The sequence below is a fragment of the Sinocyclocheilus anshuiensis genome, unplaced genomic scaffold, assembly GCF_001515605.1.
Source record: "Sinocyclocheilus anshuiensis isolate Anshui unplaced genomic scaffold, SAMN03320099.WGS_v1.1 scaffold54, whole genome shotgun sequence".
NCBI classification, from domain to species: Eukaryota; Metazoa; Chordata; class Actinopteri; order Cypriniformes; family Cyprinidae; genus Sinocyclocheilus; species Sinocyclocheilus anshuiensis.
The window spans coordinates 95,156-109,975 of NW_015547654.1; the positions used below are offsets into that span (position 1 = coordinate 95,156).

Consider the following 14,820-nt stretch of genomic DNA (forward strand, 5'->3'; position numbering starts at 1 on the left):
GCCCTTGAAGGGCACTTCGGGAAGGGGACGCCATTTGTAGGGACGTTCCAAATGAACTGAATCCCTTCACGAAGGGCCCTTCCAGAAGTCCGTTAGCAAAGGGAACATGCGATGGTCACTTCACGGAAGTGATTTCTGTTTGTGATCATGTGATCTTCTTTCGACACAAACGTAAGCAGAATAGGCTAATTAAATTTGTCTTTATTTTAATGTAATGCAAAATATTTTTCGTCAGAAATATTATTTAAGATGGTAGTGTAAGCAAGTTTAGTTTGAAAAAGCTTAATAGTAAATAAGACACAATTAGACAATATTTGAATAAAATAATAATAATGAGAAAAAATATATATTTGCAACAACTGGTGGAAGCCGCGTTGTCAAGGTAACATTTGGTCAGTCATTCCCTTCGCCAAGGGAGTTCCAAACACTTATAGGAGACAGTAATTCCCTACACCCTTCAAAGAACACACTTCACGGGCTCTGCCCTTCGAAGGGAGTAGGGCATAGGGATGCTCACTTCCTTTCGACACAAACGTAAGCAGAATAGGCTAATTAAATTTGTCTTTATTTTAATGTAATGCAAAATATTTTTCGTCAGAAATATTATTTAAGATGGTAGTTTAAGCAAGTTTAGTTTGAAAAAGCTTAATAGTAAATAAGACACAATTAGACAATATTTGAATAAAATACTAATGGAGTAGGGCATAGGGATGCTCACTTCCGTTTGGAATTCGCCCACGGTGTCACTCTATGCTGGTTGCTATTTGATAGCGTCACATCATTGTTTGGTACAGTTTATTCTGTCTTTTCTCTTATTCGGCCAAACACCGAAAGAGCTTTTTTTTTTGTTTTTTTCGGCCGAATATTTTCGGTTGCCGAATATTCGGTGCATCCCTAGAATTGGTTGGACCCCAAAGGACAAATTAGTTTGAAGCTTTAATCAGCCAGAAAATCCTTTTATCATTTTTGTTTTTTCAGCGGTGCAGCTGCCATTTTATCGGATATAAAATTATAAAGGGATATAAATATCTTTTACAGCACTTGTCTGTAAGGGCCCTAAAATCTGGATTTGTTTACTTTTTTTCTCAGTATAATTCAAGATGGCAGTATACAAAAATCGTGCCATGTTTTTTGCCATTTTATATTATATATTATATTGCTTGGTGTCATAGCACAACTCTATTCATGGCCTTTAATGGTACTGGCACGATCCCACAAGCCCACTCACTTTCCAAAGATATTTCAGAAACACTTTAATATTAAGATTAATCCCTCATTTGTTGTGCTTGAGGGAAGCAATAGATTTGTCCAATGGCGTTGTAGCTTTGACGTCCAAAAGCATTAAATGAATACAGATGCCTTTAAGAGTATAATAACAGCGCTGATGTATCAATATCAATCAAAATATATAGTCCAACTCGGAATAACAGTCTTAGTCTTAAGAGCTCTTTCAGTTTTTCAACTCACAAGCGCACAAACATGCACAAATACACACACATTCATTCTTTCCCACTGTATGTCACTCTGTATTTATTATCTGCAGGCTGACACACAGTGGGCGAGTGTGTTCTGTGCATTTAGATGCTCGGAAGAGGAGAGGCGAGAGAAAGACAATAAGGATGGCGGGGCAGTTGAAGACTCGCACACTTCTTAGTGAGGCTGACACACTTAGTGTGTTTGTCTAAAAAAAGGTCAATTTCTGCTTTATTCACAAATATCACCGCCCACCACATCAGTAGCTGCAATTCCCCTGTTCCCCCATAACACCTCATCCTCACGAATAAAAGGTCTGCTTCTATTTCAGCCACCACGACTTGATTTAAAGAGGCTGATAAAAGGAAGTGAGAGAGCGCCTTGGATTAATTAATTCTGAACTGTGAAAAATCGGCAAATGTGCTCAGAAAATTGCTTCCCCCGCCATAAGGGATTGTTTCAAGTGGAGACGTTCGCTTCTTCGTCCCCCACCTACAGCTGTCAAAACCCCCTCCACTTTAAACTCTACTGTGCTGTTTGAATGGAGCCATCTCGGTTTATTCCTCCAGTAATCACTCACACATTCTTCAAGCACAGACATATCAGCCTAGTGATTTGGGAGGGGGCCCTGAACTTGGCCCAGTCTTATCACTAATTAAACCTCATCTAATCCTGCTGCGGGAGCCAGCGGCACCTGCTTCTCTGGGTGACTGGGATGCGTGAATAGCAACTAGACTCGGTTCCAGCTTCCCAACTCATCCGTCACTGTGCTCCCCAGCTAATCACAGCATATGATCTGTAGCCCAAGGCTTGGTGCGTACACCAACCCTCTGTTTGTGATTTCGAGCTGTGCGTTATTCAGGCATCACCGGGAAAGCTGTGGCTCTACGGCAGCTGGGCGTTTATGTATCCGAGGATGAAGGAAAGCTGTCTGCTTTTGCTGCATATGGGTAAATTTTTGTGTCATAGTCCATTGCTGGCTGTCACTTCTGTTTGTTTGCATTTGATTCTTCGTCAAACAGCAATCCCCAAGTCGGCTGTCGTGACTCTGCTTGGCTAGCCTCCTCATATCTCCACATAAAGAGCTTCTTCACAGCAACTTCTATGTGCTCTTTAGTAGTGGAACCAATGCCTATGAAACAAACAAAACTTCAAGACTTGCCTACTTTATACATTATTATGTTTTTACATAAAAAATGTTAATGTGTTAACTGTATGTACCCTGTAGTCACTGGATCAGCCCCAAGTGGTGCACTTGATGTGGAATTGTGTTCGAGCACATCCGTAATATCCCACGTCCTGTTAGTTATTTTATAAATCCGAAGGGTTTGGTTGAACTATGCTGAGATTCAATGAAAACTTGCGCCTGAAAACTGATTTTAGATTAATCAAAATTCAAACCAAGACTCTGAAGCAATTTTGCTCGGTTACATTGTTGGCAATTACTGTTTTGCCTGTTGTAGGACAGTAATTAAAGAAGCATTAGGGAGTCTCATTTAAGATGCACGTACAGTAGTGTCTTAGGTAGGTATTAACTGATCTTTGTTCAAGGATGTATTGTATCGACAGTTTTAGAAGCTTCTCATTTGGAGTTTAATAAGCGTGTGACTGGCTGTCCAGGTGCTTGACAGTAATGTGATTATGCACAATATATTATAAATGATTTGGTACGAAAGAGATTGCTAATAACATTAATGTATTGAATTATCTTCCCAGTTTATGTGTGTGTGCATTTTGGTGGCAATGCACATTAATTGTACAGTACACCCAAGCCTCTTCTTTATATATATATATATATATATATTTATTGTGATTTTTATATTTTCTTTTCATGCAGCATTCACTCTTTTCTTTGTCCAGCTTTAACGCATTTCCTCATTTATTCTGAAAACGTTTTTCTCCGTGAATGTAGCCTGTACATTACCAGTCAAAATGTCTACAAGACTAAGTGTAAGGTTTTTAAAACCATGATCATAAGAAAAGTTTGTGCTTTTATGTCAATTATACTCACCTTGTGCTGTCATAATGGCGAACTGTTTCAGTCAAAGGTCTGATGAACTCTGTGTGTATGTGCTACAGGTGATGCAGGTGGTGAAGGAACAGATCACTCGTGCTCTCACGATCAAGCCTAACTCTCTGGATCAGTTTAAAAGTCGTCTGCAAAATCTGAGCTACACTGAGATCCTCAAATTGCGCCAATCTGAGAGGATGAACCAGGAGGATTTCCAATCCCGGCCCATCCTGTGAGTCACTGGAAACTCTTCCATTATTTGAAGCACTTAGTTTTGGTCCATGTGTACTGCACCTGCGTCCCACTCATGATTGAAAACAAGCCTTTAAATGCAATTTCCACTGAAAATGGCAATGAAGATAACATTAGTTCATCATAACTCATTAAACTAAGAGGAGACTCCATTAAATAAATTACCCACTGCATTACAGGAGTGTCATTTGAGGTGGAATGTACAATCTCACGGAACATTCTGTAACATCCACATGTAATATAACAGTCAAATGGAAGTGTCTGTGTTGAACTTCCAGAGTTTGTGAACTGAAATGTTGAAAATATCACTCATGATTTCATGTTCTATCTACTGTTCAGTCTATTCACTATAACAGGAATATCAGTTTGTCAGCTTGGTTTTTGACAGTATACACAAGGTTCCCACACTTTTTCACTAATTATTTTCCATTCAGTATTATTCACAGGTATGTTTTAAAATAATGTTGGAAACACAAAGATCAGTTTTTGTAATCCCTGGCAAAATTAAATGTAAAAAAATATAAAAACCAGATAAGAAAATCTGTTTTCACAGAATGTGAACAAACATTCAATTTTCTCATGAATTACTTAATAACTAAACAACATTAGAGAGGCCTTTAACTGCTAATTAATATTCCAAAATTCTGTTTTAGATCTAAAGCAGCACAGTAAATTTGACAGTAGCTTTAGCAAAACAACAAGATAAAAGGAAGTTTGTCTGGCCCTTACTGACTTGTAGTACAAAGAAATGTCTAAAGACCAAGTCTGTATGTGATTTTATGAATTGTTTTTGAGTCTTTCTTTCTGTAAACTGCCAGTAAAGTGGGGTACTTTAAGCTGCATTTGTGTGATCCTCTGATGTTTCTCCAGGGAGCTTAGGGAGAAAATCCAGCCAGAGATCATGGAGTTGATCAAACAGCAACGCCTCAATCGTTTGTGTGAGGGCACCTGCTTCAGGAAGATCAGCAGCCGAAGGAGACAGGGTAAGAAACGCACACACTTGAACATAAGGGTGAGAACGTTATTTTTGTTCTTTTTTAAAACCATTTTTATATTTTTGGCACCAAAGATTCAGAGCTGCCTCTTTCTTGTTAATCCAAGTTTCAGTCCTAACCAGCAGCTATGAATAACACTACATTTTGTCTATTGCTTGATTTCTGTTTCTGCATGTCGATAGCCCCGGACACAAAAAAAAAATCACTGAGATACAATCCCACACCTGCATACTATTAAACTCTGTCAAGCCTGAGAGAGATTGTTTGTGGTGGTAGAAAAACATAGAATATTGCATGACAAATCCCTCAAGGATCCCTACGGAGAATCATAAAAAGGATGTTGTTTATGAACCAGCATAGAAATTAATGAAAATATAAGCATGCAAACAATATAAATGTGTGCTCATTGTTCTGAACATGTTTATGTGGTGTAACAGCATTGTCACCTTCAGTTTCCTCTTAAAATTTGCTTGTCGGTGGCATTTTGTCTGGTTAGTGCATAGTAAAAACATTTTCCTCTTCAAAATGAATGCACTTTCAGCTGAACTGTTTCAAACGCATCAGCTCTATGCAAGTATTTAGTTAACTGGAGCCTATCATATCTTTCTTGTGCTCATCTTAAGTTTGTGAACTGATTCACTTAATGGGGTTATTCAGTTGTGGCTTTTATTGGGGACCTCTACTGCACTCTTAAAAATAAAGGTTCTTTATTGGCATCAATGGTTCGACAAAGAACCTTTACCATCCATGGAACCTTTTCATTTCACAAAAGGTTATTTACAGTGGAAAAAGGTTCTTGAGATTATTAAAATGTTCTTCACACTGAGAAAAAAATGGTTCTTTTAAGAACTGTTCACTCAAAGGTTCTTTGGGGAACCAAAACTGGTTCTTCTATGGCATCGCTGTGAAAACCCCTTTTGGAACCTTTATTTTTAAGAATGTGGGCTTCTTCTCATTTACAGAATTTTGATTGGAGATCTTTATTAGTCACATTTTTTTCATTTGCATTTCAGTAATCTCTTAGTATAGTAACATAATAAAATGTCTCACATGATAGCTTTTTATCTTACTTAAACACACTCTGAAATTTATACATCCTATGAATATTTTTATGAGTGCTATTATTAAACCGACAGCATGATTTAGCAAGTGTGAAAAATAGCCTTGTCTGTTGCCGAGAGAGCGGAAGTATGAAGCCAATTTCAAACAAGCGCTGAGTGGTGGGAGTTATAAAGCTTACGCCGCAGATTGGAGAGTTGAAAGATCGTCAAATGTAATGACGCTTTTTACGCGGGATGGCTGAAGAGGAGGGCTGTCTGCTGAGCTCAGAGGGAGGCTTTATCAGTTAGCCTGGATAATTTAACACTCTTCACACTTCTACAGGATTAGATGATTCTGCGACTAGACACCTTGTCTGTCTTTTGCTATCCATCTGCCTGCCTCTCGCTTTTTTCTTTTCTCTCTCTTAGGGTCCCCACTTTCTCACTGAATCTCTTATTCTTGCTTTTTCTCTTTTTTTATTCATTTGAGATTTTTCACACTTTGCCTGTTTCATTGCCATCATTTTCTTTTATTATGAACCTCATTGGTGTGAATGAAATTTTTTTGCTCACAATCAACTATTCTGTTATCTTCCAAAGGCTAGTGGCACTAAATATGACTTGCATGGCACCCTCTCATAATTTAAATTGTGTAATAAATTCTGTAAGTTCAGCATTGTACAGCAAAATGAAACTGTGAATACCAAGAGTGCAGACAGAGAACCTCTTGTAAACAGAGTTGGGAATGTTCGGATGTTGAAATTTTCTACTTCCAAACTCAAAGTATTCCAGTTATGCTGCATTCCAGGAAACTCAGAATTCCACTTGGTTATTTTCACTTTCACTGAAAATAACCAAATGGAATGGCACTTGACCTCGAGCATCATAGTGGTGGTTATTTTCAAGTAGGAGGTGAGAAATTCCAAGTTGCCTATAATGTAGGATTGGATTATTATGGTTGCTTCATGTGGTTGGTGATTCCTGCGGGGAATCTCCTTCAATAATCAATGAATTATAGAACCTATATCTTAACCTGTATCTCCAGTAAGCCTACCAATAGTTCAGTGACTCATTCTTGTCAGTGTGTATGTTCCATATGAAATAGCATTGAATATTTACCTTTGCCCATGTCCACATTTGTGGTATCCTGCAGTATATTGTATATCAGTTTTTTTTGTAGCAGAGATACAGGTTCCGTATTTCATTAATTGTTATAGTAACTAGGGTTGGGAATCGAAAATCAATTCCAATTCCAGAATTGGATACTTAAGGTCAGGAATCAGATACTTGTTGTAAAATTAAAATTTAAATTCCACTTATCAATTCCTGTGTGCATCTTTTTTTTTAGTTGGTGAAAAGGGGCTGTTAAAAATGTATTTGTCTTCAAAAACACTGATTCATCCAGTAATGAAACAAGTAAATCTTGAGTGAGTCATTAAATCATTCAAGTCATAAATTCCAAGTGATTTTGTTTAGTTGTCTAATGTTTTTTTCTTCAGAATTGGGAGAGAACTACAACCTCCATTTAAAAAAGTCTCAATTTATCCAGAGTCATGCAGCTCTATTTTGCACACAAACAGCTTTTAAACAAGTCCAGTTTTTATGTAGCCTGCTGATTTTTGTTTATGGTATTCAGCAGCGAAATGTTTTACAAAAAGAGACACAGAATAAATATGTTTGATATCTAAATGTTTGACTTGTTTTTTTAACCACATTGGAATCAAAACTGGAAATCGATAAGAATCGGAATCAATAAGTAGAATCGGAATTGGAATTGATAAAATTCAATACCCAACCCTAATAGTAACCTTTGTGATAAAGTCATCTACTTGTCAGTCAAGTCTGAATCACATTTCAGTGGCAAATTGAGCGGTCCAGTTCCTACCTTGAATCTTAAGTATTGCAGAGGTTGCCTGAGGCTGAGCTTTCCGAATAATGTTCAAATTTAATCCTCCTTTGCCATTAATTCTCTAAAACATTTTAGATGTTTGTTCTCTTTTTTTAAGACAGCGAACAATCCTGCTTCTGGAAGACCACTTACCTTCAGAATCTAGCTTCAACCCTGGTTCAAATCACCTGAACTAGCTAATCAAAGTCTTCAGAATTACAGGTTTAGATTTGGAGCCGACTGGAGAGAGATTTAGTTAAATAGTTTTTATCCTTGCTCATGACTCTGCTTCCATACAGTGTCCATCTTAAGGTTATTGAGATTTTAAGTTCTTAGTCCTAGATTCAGGTTTAAGTGCATGTATGAAAGAGCATTGGAGCACAGGCATCTCTTAAATAAAAATGACATCCACATCGTTCCCTCTGTCTCTTGACTTGCGTATATCATCAATTAGAATAGAAAGTCAGCAAAGCCATCTACAAAGGAAGCCCCTTTTTCATCATGCATGTGGCACTGCATGCATATTAAACCATTCTGCACATATCTGTTCTGACATCTCAGAATGGGCTCACAGATGGCTGTTGGCTACAGTATCTACTGGTTGTTCATTGCACATTTGTATTGGTGGATAACCAGCCTATTGAGCTGGTTTGTTAATAAGCTGAAGGTATAGAAAGTGTGCAGCGATCAAGCTGTTTACTGCACACTCCTCATCTCTTTGGGTTTGTGTATATGCAGCCTGTGAAGTGCCACCCTGCAGGACACTCTTTCATCCCACAATGTTTTTTAGTCTGCCAAACTGCTATTCCCAGTAATTAGGATTTGGATTCAAGCACCAGGGTCGAGTGCCAGCCATGGCCTTCTAGGCTATATGTGATCAGTCCTGGCAGTGTCTACTTTCGGTGTGGCACAGGAAGTGTCAGGAAGGGATTGGGAGACAATTTGCCAGTCACGGCTTTGCCCAGTCTGCAATGAAAAGCCAAAGAATATTCAGCATTGTACTAGAACGAAAGGCAACTTGTTAGCTTTAGATTGCTGAAGACTGACCCACTGTTATGCTTCTTTACAGACAAGTTCTGGTACTGTCGACTGTCGCCCAATCATAAAGTTCTCCACTATGGGGATCTGGAGGAGAGCCCTCAGGGAGAGGTACCACATGATTCCCTACAGGACAAACGTGAGTACAGTCTGAATTCTGACCACTGTGTGGTGATTTCACTTTATAAAGATGGCAAGATATAAAGTCTTATTAATTTTTCTTTGATCCCTGTGACAGTTCCTGTAGCTGATATCAAAGCTGTTGTCACTGGTAAAGACTGTCCACACATGAAGGAAAAGGGAGCTCTGAAGCAGAACAAGGTGAGTCCTTTTGTGTGTGCTTGATGACAGAGAGCAAAAAATGCTCTTGAATATCAAAAGATCAAATTTTCCTTTGATGCACTGGCGTGTGGCTTGGTGACAAAGGATGCATTAGTTATGCCTTGTAGCTCTGTGAGTAATGATACATCAGTTCACTTCAGTTTCAAAGTCACCCTTTCTTCTTCCCACAGAACAAAGCAGGCAATGTCAAATTTATGCCAGAACTGTAAAAAACGACTTCCTTTCGACGAAATTGATTAAACTTGAGGATAGGATATCAAGTATAACTGGAACCTTCTGGCATAGCCAAAAGGTTGTTGGATCCCCCTAGTCCTGATGACACAGACTCTAAAAATAATAATGTGCATCAACATTGTTTCTTTGTCTTTTCTTTAAGCAAGAATGATCTTAATAGGAATTTGACTTGGAAAATCATTTCTCTCATCAACTGCAGAAGAAGAGACTGTACTGTTTCTATTGTCTCGATTGTCTCTAGCATCATCTCTGTGCAGAATAATGGGAAGATGCTGTGGGCAGAATGTGAGGGGTCAGAAATGTTTGTCTGCTCTCATTTTGGATGTGCTGATGTAGCTCTCATCCAATGATCCTTTTAAGCTATTTGGATGATCCAATTTCATCCTGTTTTTTAGGTTAGTTGACCCAAATAAGACAAATTAGGGATGATGTGAGGGCAGATTTTGTAATGGCTGAGAAGCACTGCACCAGTAATGCCTGTGGTAAACTCAATGTTTGCCACAAAATACATCCTTTTCTGTGCTTTGTTATCATCTTATTTACCATCCTAGACAGGTCTCTAGACAGGTCAGGTGGTCTGAAAAGATCTAGGTTTTAGACATTTCAAATGTGCCATAGAGACTAGAATGAATTTGTTGGCCAATTGAACCTCTTCTTACTTGAATTGATGACTTTTTGCTTGCATGTCCATAATTTTAAAAGGGTTGTTACCAGATGCAATTGCACTGGATACTTTGCCTGACAGCTATCCCATGTATTTTCAGTGTTGTTGTCAATGAGATTGAAGTATTTTGTTAATTCAAGCATTGATGCACTTCCTGTGCTGATCGTCCTACTGCTGTCTCTTGGTGCCCGGCAGGAGAGGCCCGTATACATACACACACACACACACACCAGATTGGACCATCTGCTGTTGTAATATGTTCGGAGAAGATCTACAAAAGTCACGCAATAGGAGGCACACAAACACAGCAGCCCCATTAGCATTTGACAGACGGTGTCAATTCTCTTTCCTTCTTTAGGAGTTGCTGGAGCTGGCTTTCTCTGTCCTCTACGAATCTGATGAGTATCTAAACTTCATTGCCCCTGACAAGCATGAGGTGAGCAAATGGCAACCACAAGCTGCAAAGTTGTAGCTGTTGTCCCTCTTTGGTGTGATTCGGATTTTGTGCATGCTGTGGTTTAATGTCATGTTTTCTGGCCAATTTTCAGTACTGCGTGTGGACAGATGGGCTGAATGCACTGCTGGGGAAGGAGATGACCAGTGAGTTCACTCGCTCAGACATGGACACTCTTCTTAACATGGAGATGAAGCTCCGCCTCCTGGACCTGGAGAACATCCAAATCCCTGAAGTTCCTCCCCCGATCCCCAAAGAGCCAAGCAATTATGACTTTGTTTATGACTGCAACTAATCTCCTTTCACTGGACTGACTGATTTTTCCTAAATGCATACTGGAAGAAGGACTTTTACTAAAAGTTACAGAAAAGAAAAAACAGACATATCTTTCCTGCTAAAACTTGGCTCTCTAGTGCGCCTCATCACAATGGATTTGCTGAACTTAATGGACTTGGCTTGCACGGCCTATGAACCATCTGGTGTGGTTGAAGAATGGTCCTCAGGTCCTAAACCACTCTAGTCCCGTCGCAGTCATTTCCTGACATCTCTTCGAATGGTTACATTCCTTAAACAGCCCACCTGCTCTGGCTTAAAATGGTTATGTGTCAAGATTCTTTGTCCCATCATGATTTCTGGCTGTTCGGAGTGGGATGCTCCCTGTAGAGTGTGCAAGAAGTGTAGGGGATTGTGGCATGTAGCACTCACTGTAGTATGTTTCTCACTCCAACAAGCGGCAGCTATATTGCTAGCGAAGTCCAAGTTTGTTCTTAATGATTTCTCCAAGTATCCCATTCATGCCTCTTCTACTGTAGACTGTTAAATTAAATAGGCAGCTTCATGCAAGAGGTTGCCTCTTTTGTCTTAAACCATACCTGCTTTGCGCATACATTGTTATTCTTGTCTGACTGTAATGCAGGCGTGTAGATATAGCTCTTTCCTTCACTTGACATCAACCAGACTCATGGCAGACTGCTGTAACATTCCAAAGCAATATTGAGCTTCTGTTTTTGTAAGCTGGTATAAACTTTTGTGATATTCGTGATTGCTGCCAAGTAGTCAGTATTATACATTTTGTGTGTTTATTAAGGAATTTAAATTTCAGGGCCGTCAAATTTCATTTGAACTTTCATTATTAATTTAAGATTGTGGGAATTATGTTTTATGATTTTTTTTTTTTCACCCCTCATGTTTGTTATAGGTTTAAGAATGCAACATCCTGCTGTTTACATTAAAGATTGATTCCAGTTCAGTTTTTTGTTTCATAATTTCTTTGTGGTCTTTACATTACCTAATAATCTTTTGGTGTCCAATCCTGCTCCAAAACACCTGCCTGGAAGTTTACACTTATCCTGAAGACCTTGATTAGCTGGTTTAAAATATTCTTTATGATCTTGTGGGAACAACCGTCAATGAGTAGTGGTATCCAGAAGCTGTGTCTACCCTTTTTCTTCTATTACACAACTAAGAGCGGATTGCTACCCACAAACAAAAACACTGGCCATTGCAGCCTTCTGGCTTAAATCATTGACTCTGAGCTGACTCAGGGCGTCCCAGAGTGTTCTTTACAGCTCTGTGTGGTAATAACAGAGCCAGGGTGGCAATAATCTGCAGTCTGCTGGTGTGTGTAACTCTAGCATTTATAGTGCCTTCCTCCTCACTGCCATCACTGCCTTCTGAAACACCTGATGGCTGTTTTAACCTCAACAATTCACCAACAGGTTTGTGTTAACATGCAATTCAGGTTACAAGCATATGTTGTCTTTGAACATCTAGAAAGGTTTCATTCTTGAATCTGATCAGTTTTTTTTAATCTTAGCGATTCACAATCTTACCCCTTAGCAATTGCATTTTAAACTAGACATCACTTATTAAAGCTAGAGCATATAAAACCTTTGTATTTCACATCCTTCAAACAGACAAGAATCTTTTCTCTTACAGAGGGTGCATGCTTGACAAAGCACAGCAAATATATTTGCTCTCGCTGTTGCAGGTCATTGAGTAGAAATGATGCCGCAAGATGATTCTACATTATGCAGACGTTATCCCACATGGATTTATTTTGAATCCTACATTCCTAAGAGCGCTGAAAATAATAAGTTTGTTTCATTGGCTTCAGAGAGACAGCATTGTTCAAATGTTCACTGTTTTTGAAAGAAAAAGATACTGTTGTTTACAAAGTAGCATTTCACTCAAAACATGTTAATGCTACTTCACAGTGTTTAAAAAAAAAAAAAAAAAAACTTTATTCACACTTTTACACTTGCATAGGGTCTGTTCAATTTTGGTTTTAAAAATGGCAACAATTAGGCCTAAATGACTCTTAATTGTTCTACTCTCTGCTGAGAGAAGACTGTTCCATGAATGTGTGCATTACTTCCATGGATTTAACCAGGACAGAGGGAGACGTGGAAGGTTTGGATGAACACCTGTGCAAGTGGACAACTAAATTTTGTCATCTTGTTAATTAAAAGGTCCTCATTTGGCGGTTTTATTTGAAAGTCTGTCATGCAGCAGATTCTGCAACACTAAAGATAAGTCTCTGGAATGCTGGTGTTGTAGACAGAATAAAAAAAATTTAAAAAAGTTACTAACATTGACAAAGAAAGGAATATCATGGATGGATGATCTTAGATGGAAATGTCTTGTAAGAAGGGGGTTGAAACTGAACCTAGATATCTTAAAATGCCTGCTTGTGTATTTAACTTGATAGACTAATTTACAATAAAAAAAAATAAAAAAAAATGAATGCCAGGACTGGCAATGGGTAGTGAACTATCATGGCAATTTAGGGGAAGCCTATACTTTCACAGACAAATAGGACATGGTATCACGAGAATATACACTAGTCAACATTTGAAGAAGTGAACCAAAACTTTTCATCAAAGTTGTCCTAAAACCTAAAACCAAAATGCGTTCTTGTCTTTGTACAACTCTGACGAATTTTTTTTATCCACTTAAAATGTTGACTACTGTATTTCATGAGCTACTGACTATCACTATTACTTCACTTTTTCCACTTTCACTGGTCTCAGTGGCTTTCAAATTTCTTCAAAAATCCTGTTCCAATTTGAAACAGACAAAAAAATACAGACAGCTTCAAGACGGTCACATTAAGATTTGAACTTTTAACGTTATTCTTACATATGTATTTACACACATAAATCATCAAAAAGTTCTGTGGCCCGTACGGGGATCGAACCCGCGACCTTGGCGTTATTAGCACCACGCTCTAACCAACTGAGCTAACCGGCCTGACGAGTCCCTTATCCCTACATACACACTGAGAACAAAGAACGACTGCAGTTGAAGCTGATACTGTTTACAGTGAATTTACAATTGCCTCTAAATTAATGGCTCTATGACTTTGTGAAAAAAAGGGGGCATCCAAAAATTAAAATTAACGTTACTTACCGTTATTTACTGGCGTTGTCCCAAAACCCATCTGACTTTGTCTTTGATGGATAAAGATTAATAATAATGTCTTTCCAAAATGTAATTTTCATACTATTCCACAGGGGTGTGGACTCGAGTCACTTGACTCGAGACATGACTCGGACTCGAGTCCCAAATTTGATGACTTGCGTTACTGTTATTAATGTGTTATTCCTGTGTTATAACTGTGTTATTACTGTGTTATTCTGTATTATTACTGAATTATTCCTGTGTTATTACTGTGTGATTACTGTTTTATTCCTGTATTATTACTGAATTATTCCTGTGTTATTACTGTGTTATTTCTGTTATTACTGTGTTAATAATGTGTTATGTGTTATTGCTGTGTTATTACTGTGTTATTAATGTATTATTCCTGTGTTATTACTGTGTTAATCCTGTTATAACTGTGTTATTACTGTGTTATTCCTGTGTTATTAATGTGTTATTCCTGAGTTATTTCTGTTATTACTGTGTGATTTCTGTGTTATTACTGTGTTAATCCTGTGTTATTACTGAGTTATTCCTGTGTTAATTCTGTGTTATTACTGTGTGATTACTTTTTTATTCCTGTATTTTTACTGAATTATTCCTGTGTTATTACTGTGTATCTCCGGTGTTATTTCTGTTATTACTGTGTTATTACTGTGTTATTCCTGTGTTATTACTGTGTTATTTCTGTTATTACTGTGTTATTACTGTGTTATTCCTGTGTTATTACTGTGTTATTTCTGTTATTACTGTGTTATTACTGTGTTATTCCTGTGTTATTACTTTGTTATTACTGTGTTATTAATGTGTTATTCCTGAGTAATTTCTGTTATTACTATGTTATTACTGTGTTATGCCTGTGTTATTCCTGTGTTTATTATGGTGTTATTACTGTGTTATTGCTGTTATTACTGTGTTATTAATGTGTTATTTCTGTGTTATTACTGTGTATTTCCTGTGTTATTTCTGTTATTACTGTGTTATTACTGTTATTTCTGCTATTACG

At 38.0% G+C, this 14,820-nt stretch overlaps 1 protein-coding gene and 1 non-coding gene across 6 annotated transcripts in view; one reads left to right on the forward strand and one right to left on the reverse strand.

The window, feature by feature from the left end:
* LOC107702083 (engulfment and cell motility protein 1) overlaps positions 1 to 11,613 on the forward strand; it is a 74,209-nt gene extending 62,596 nt beyond the window's left edge. For all 5 annotated transcript variants that reach the window (XM_016504277.1, XM_016504280.1, XM_016504279.1 and 2 more), the window contains 6 exons: positions 3,553 to 3,716; positions 4,607 to 4,719; positions 8,729 to 8,836; positions 8,936 to 9,018; positions 10,296 to 10,373; positions 10,486 to 11,613. In XM_016504277.1, coding sequence (XP_016359763.1) covers positions 3,553 to 3,716; positions 4,607 to 4,719; positions 8,729 to 8,836; positions 8,936 to 9,018; positions 10,296 to 10,373; positions 10,486 to 10,686 — 747 coding nt within the window. In that variant the 3' untranslated portion in view covers positions 10,687 to 11,613. The remainder of the gene's footprint in view (positions 1 to 3,552; positions 3,717 to 4,606; positions 4,720 to 8,728; positions 8,837 to 8,935; positions 9,019 to 10,295; positions 10,374 to 10,485) is intronic.
* Positions 11,614 to 13,569: 1,956 nt separating this feature from the next.
* trnai-aau (transfer RNA isoleucine (anticodon AAU)) lies at positions 13,570 to 13,643 on the reverse strand. The gene has a single exon. It is a non-coding gene; the product is annotated as a tRNA-Ile (tRNA).
* Between the last annotated feature and the right edge of the window lie 1,177 nt (positions 13,644 to 14,820).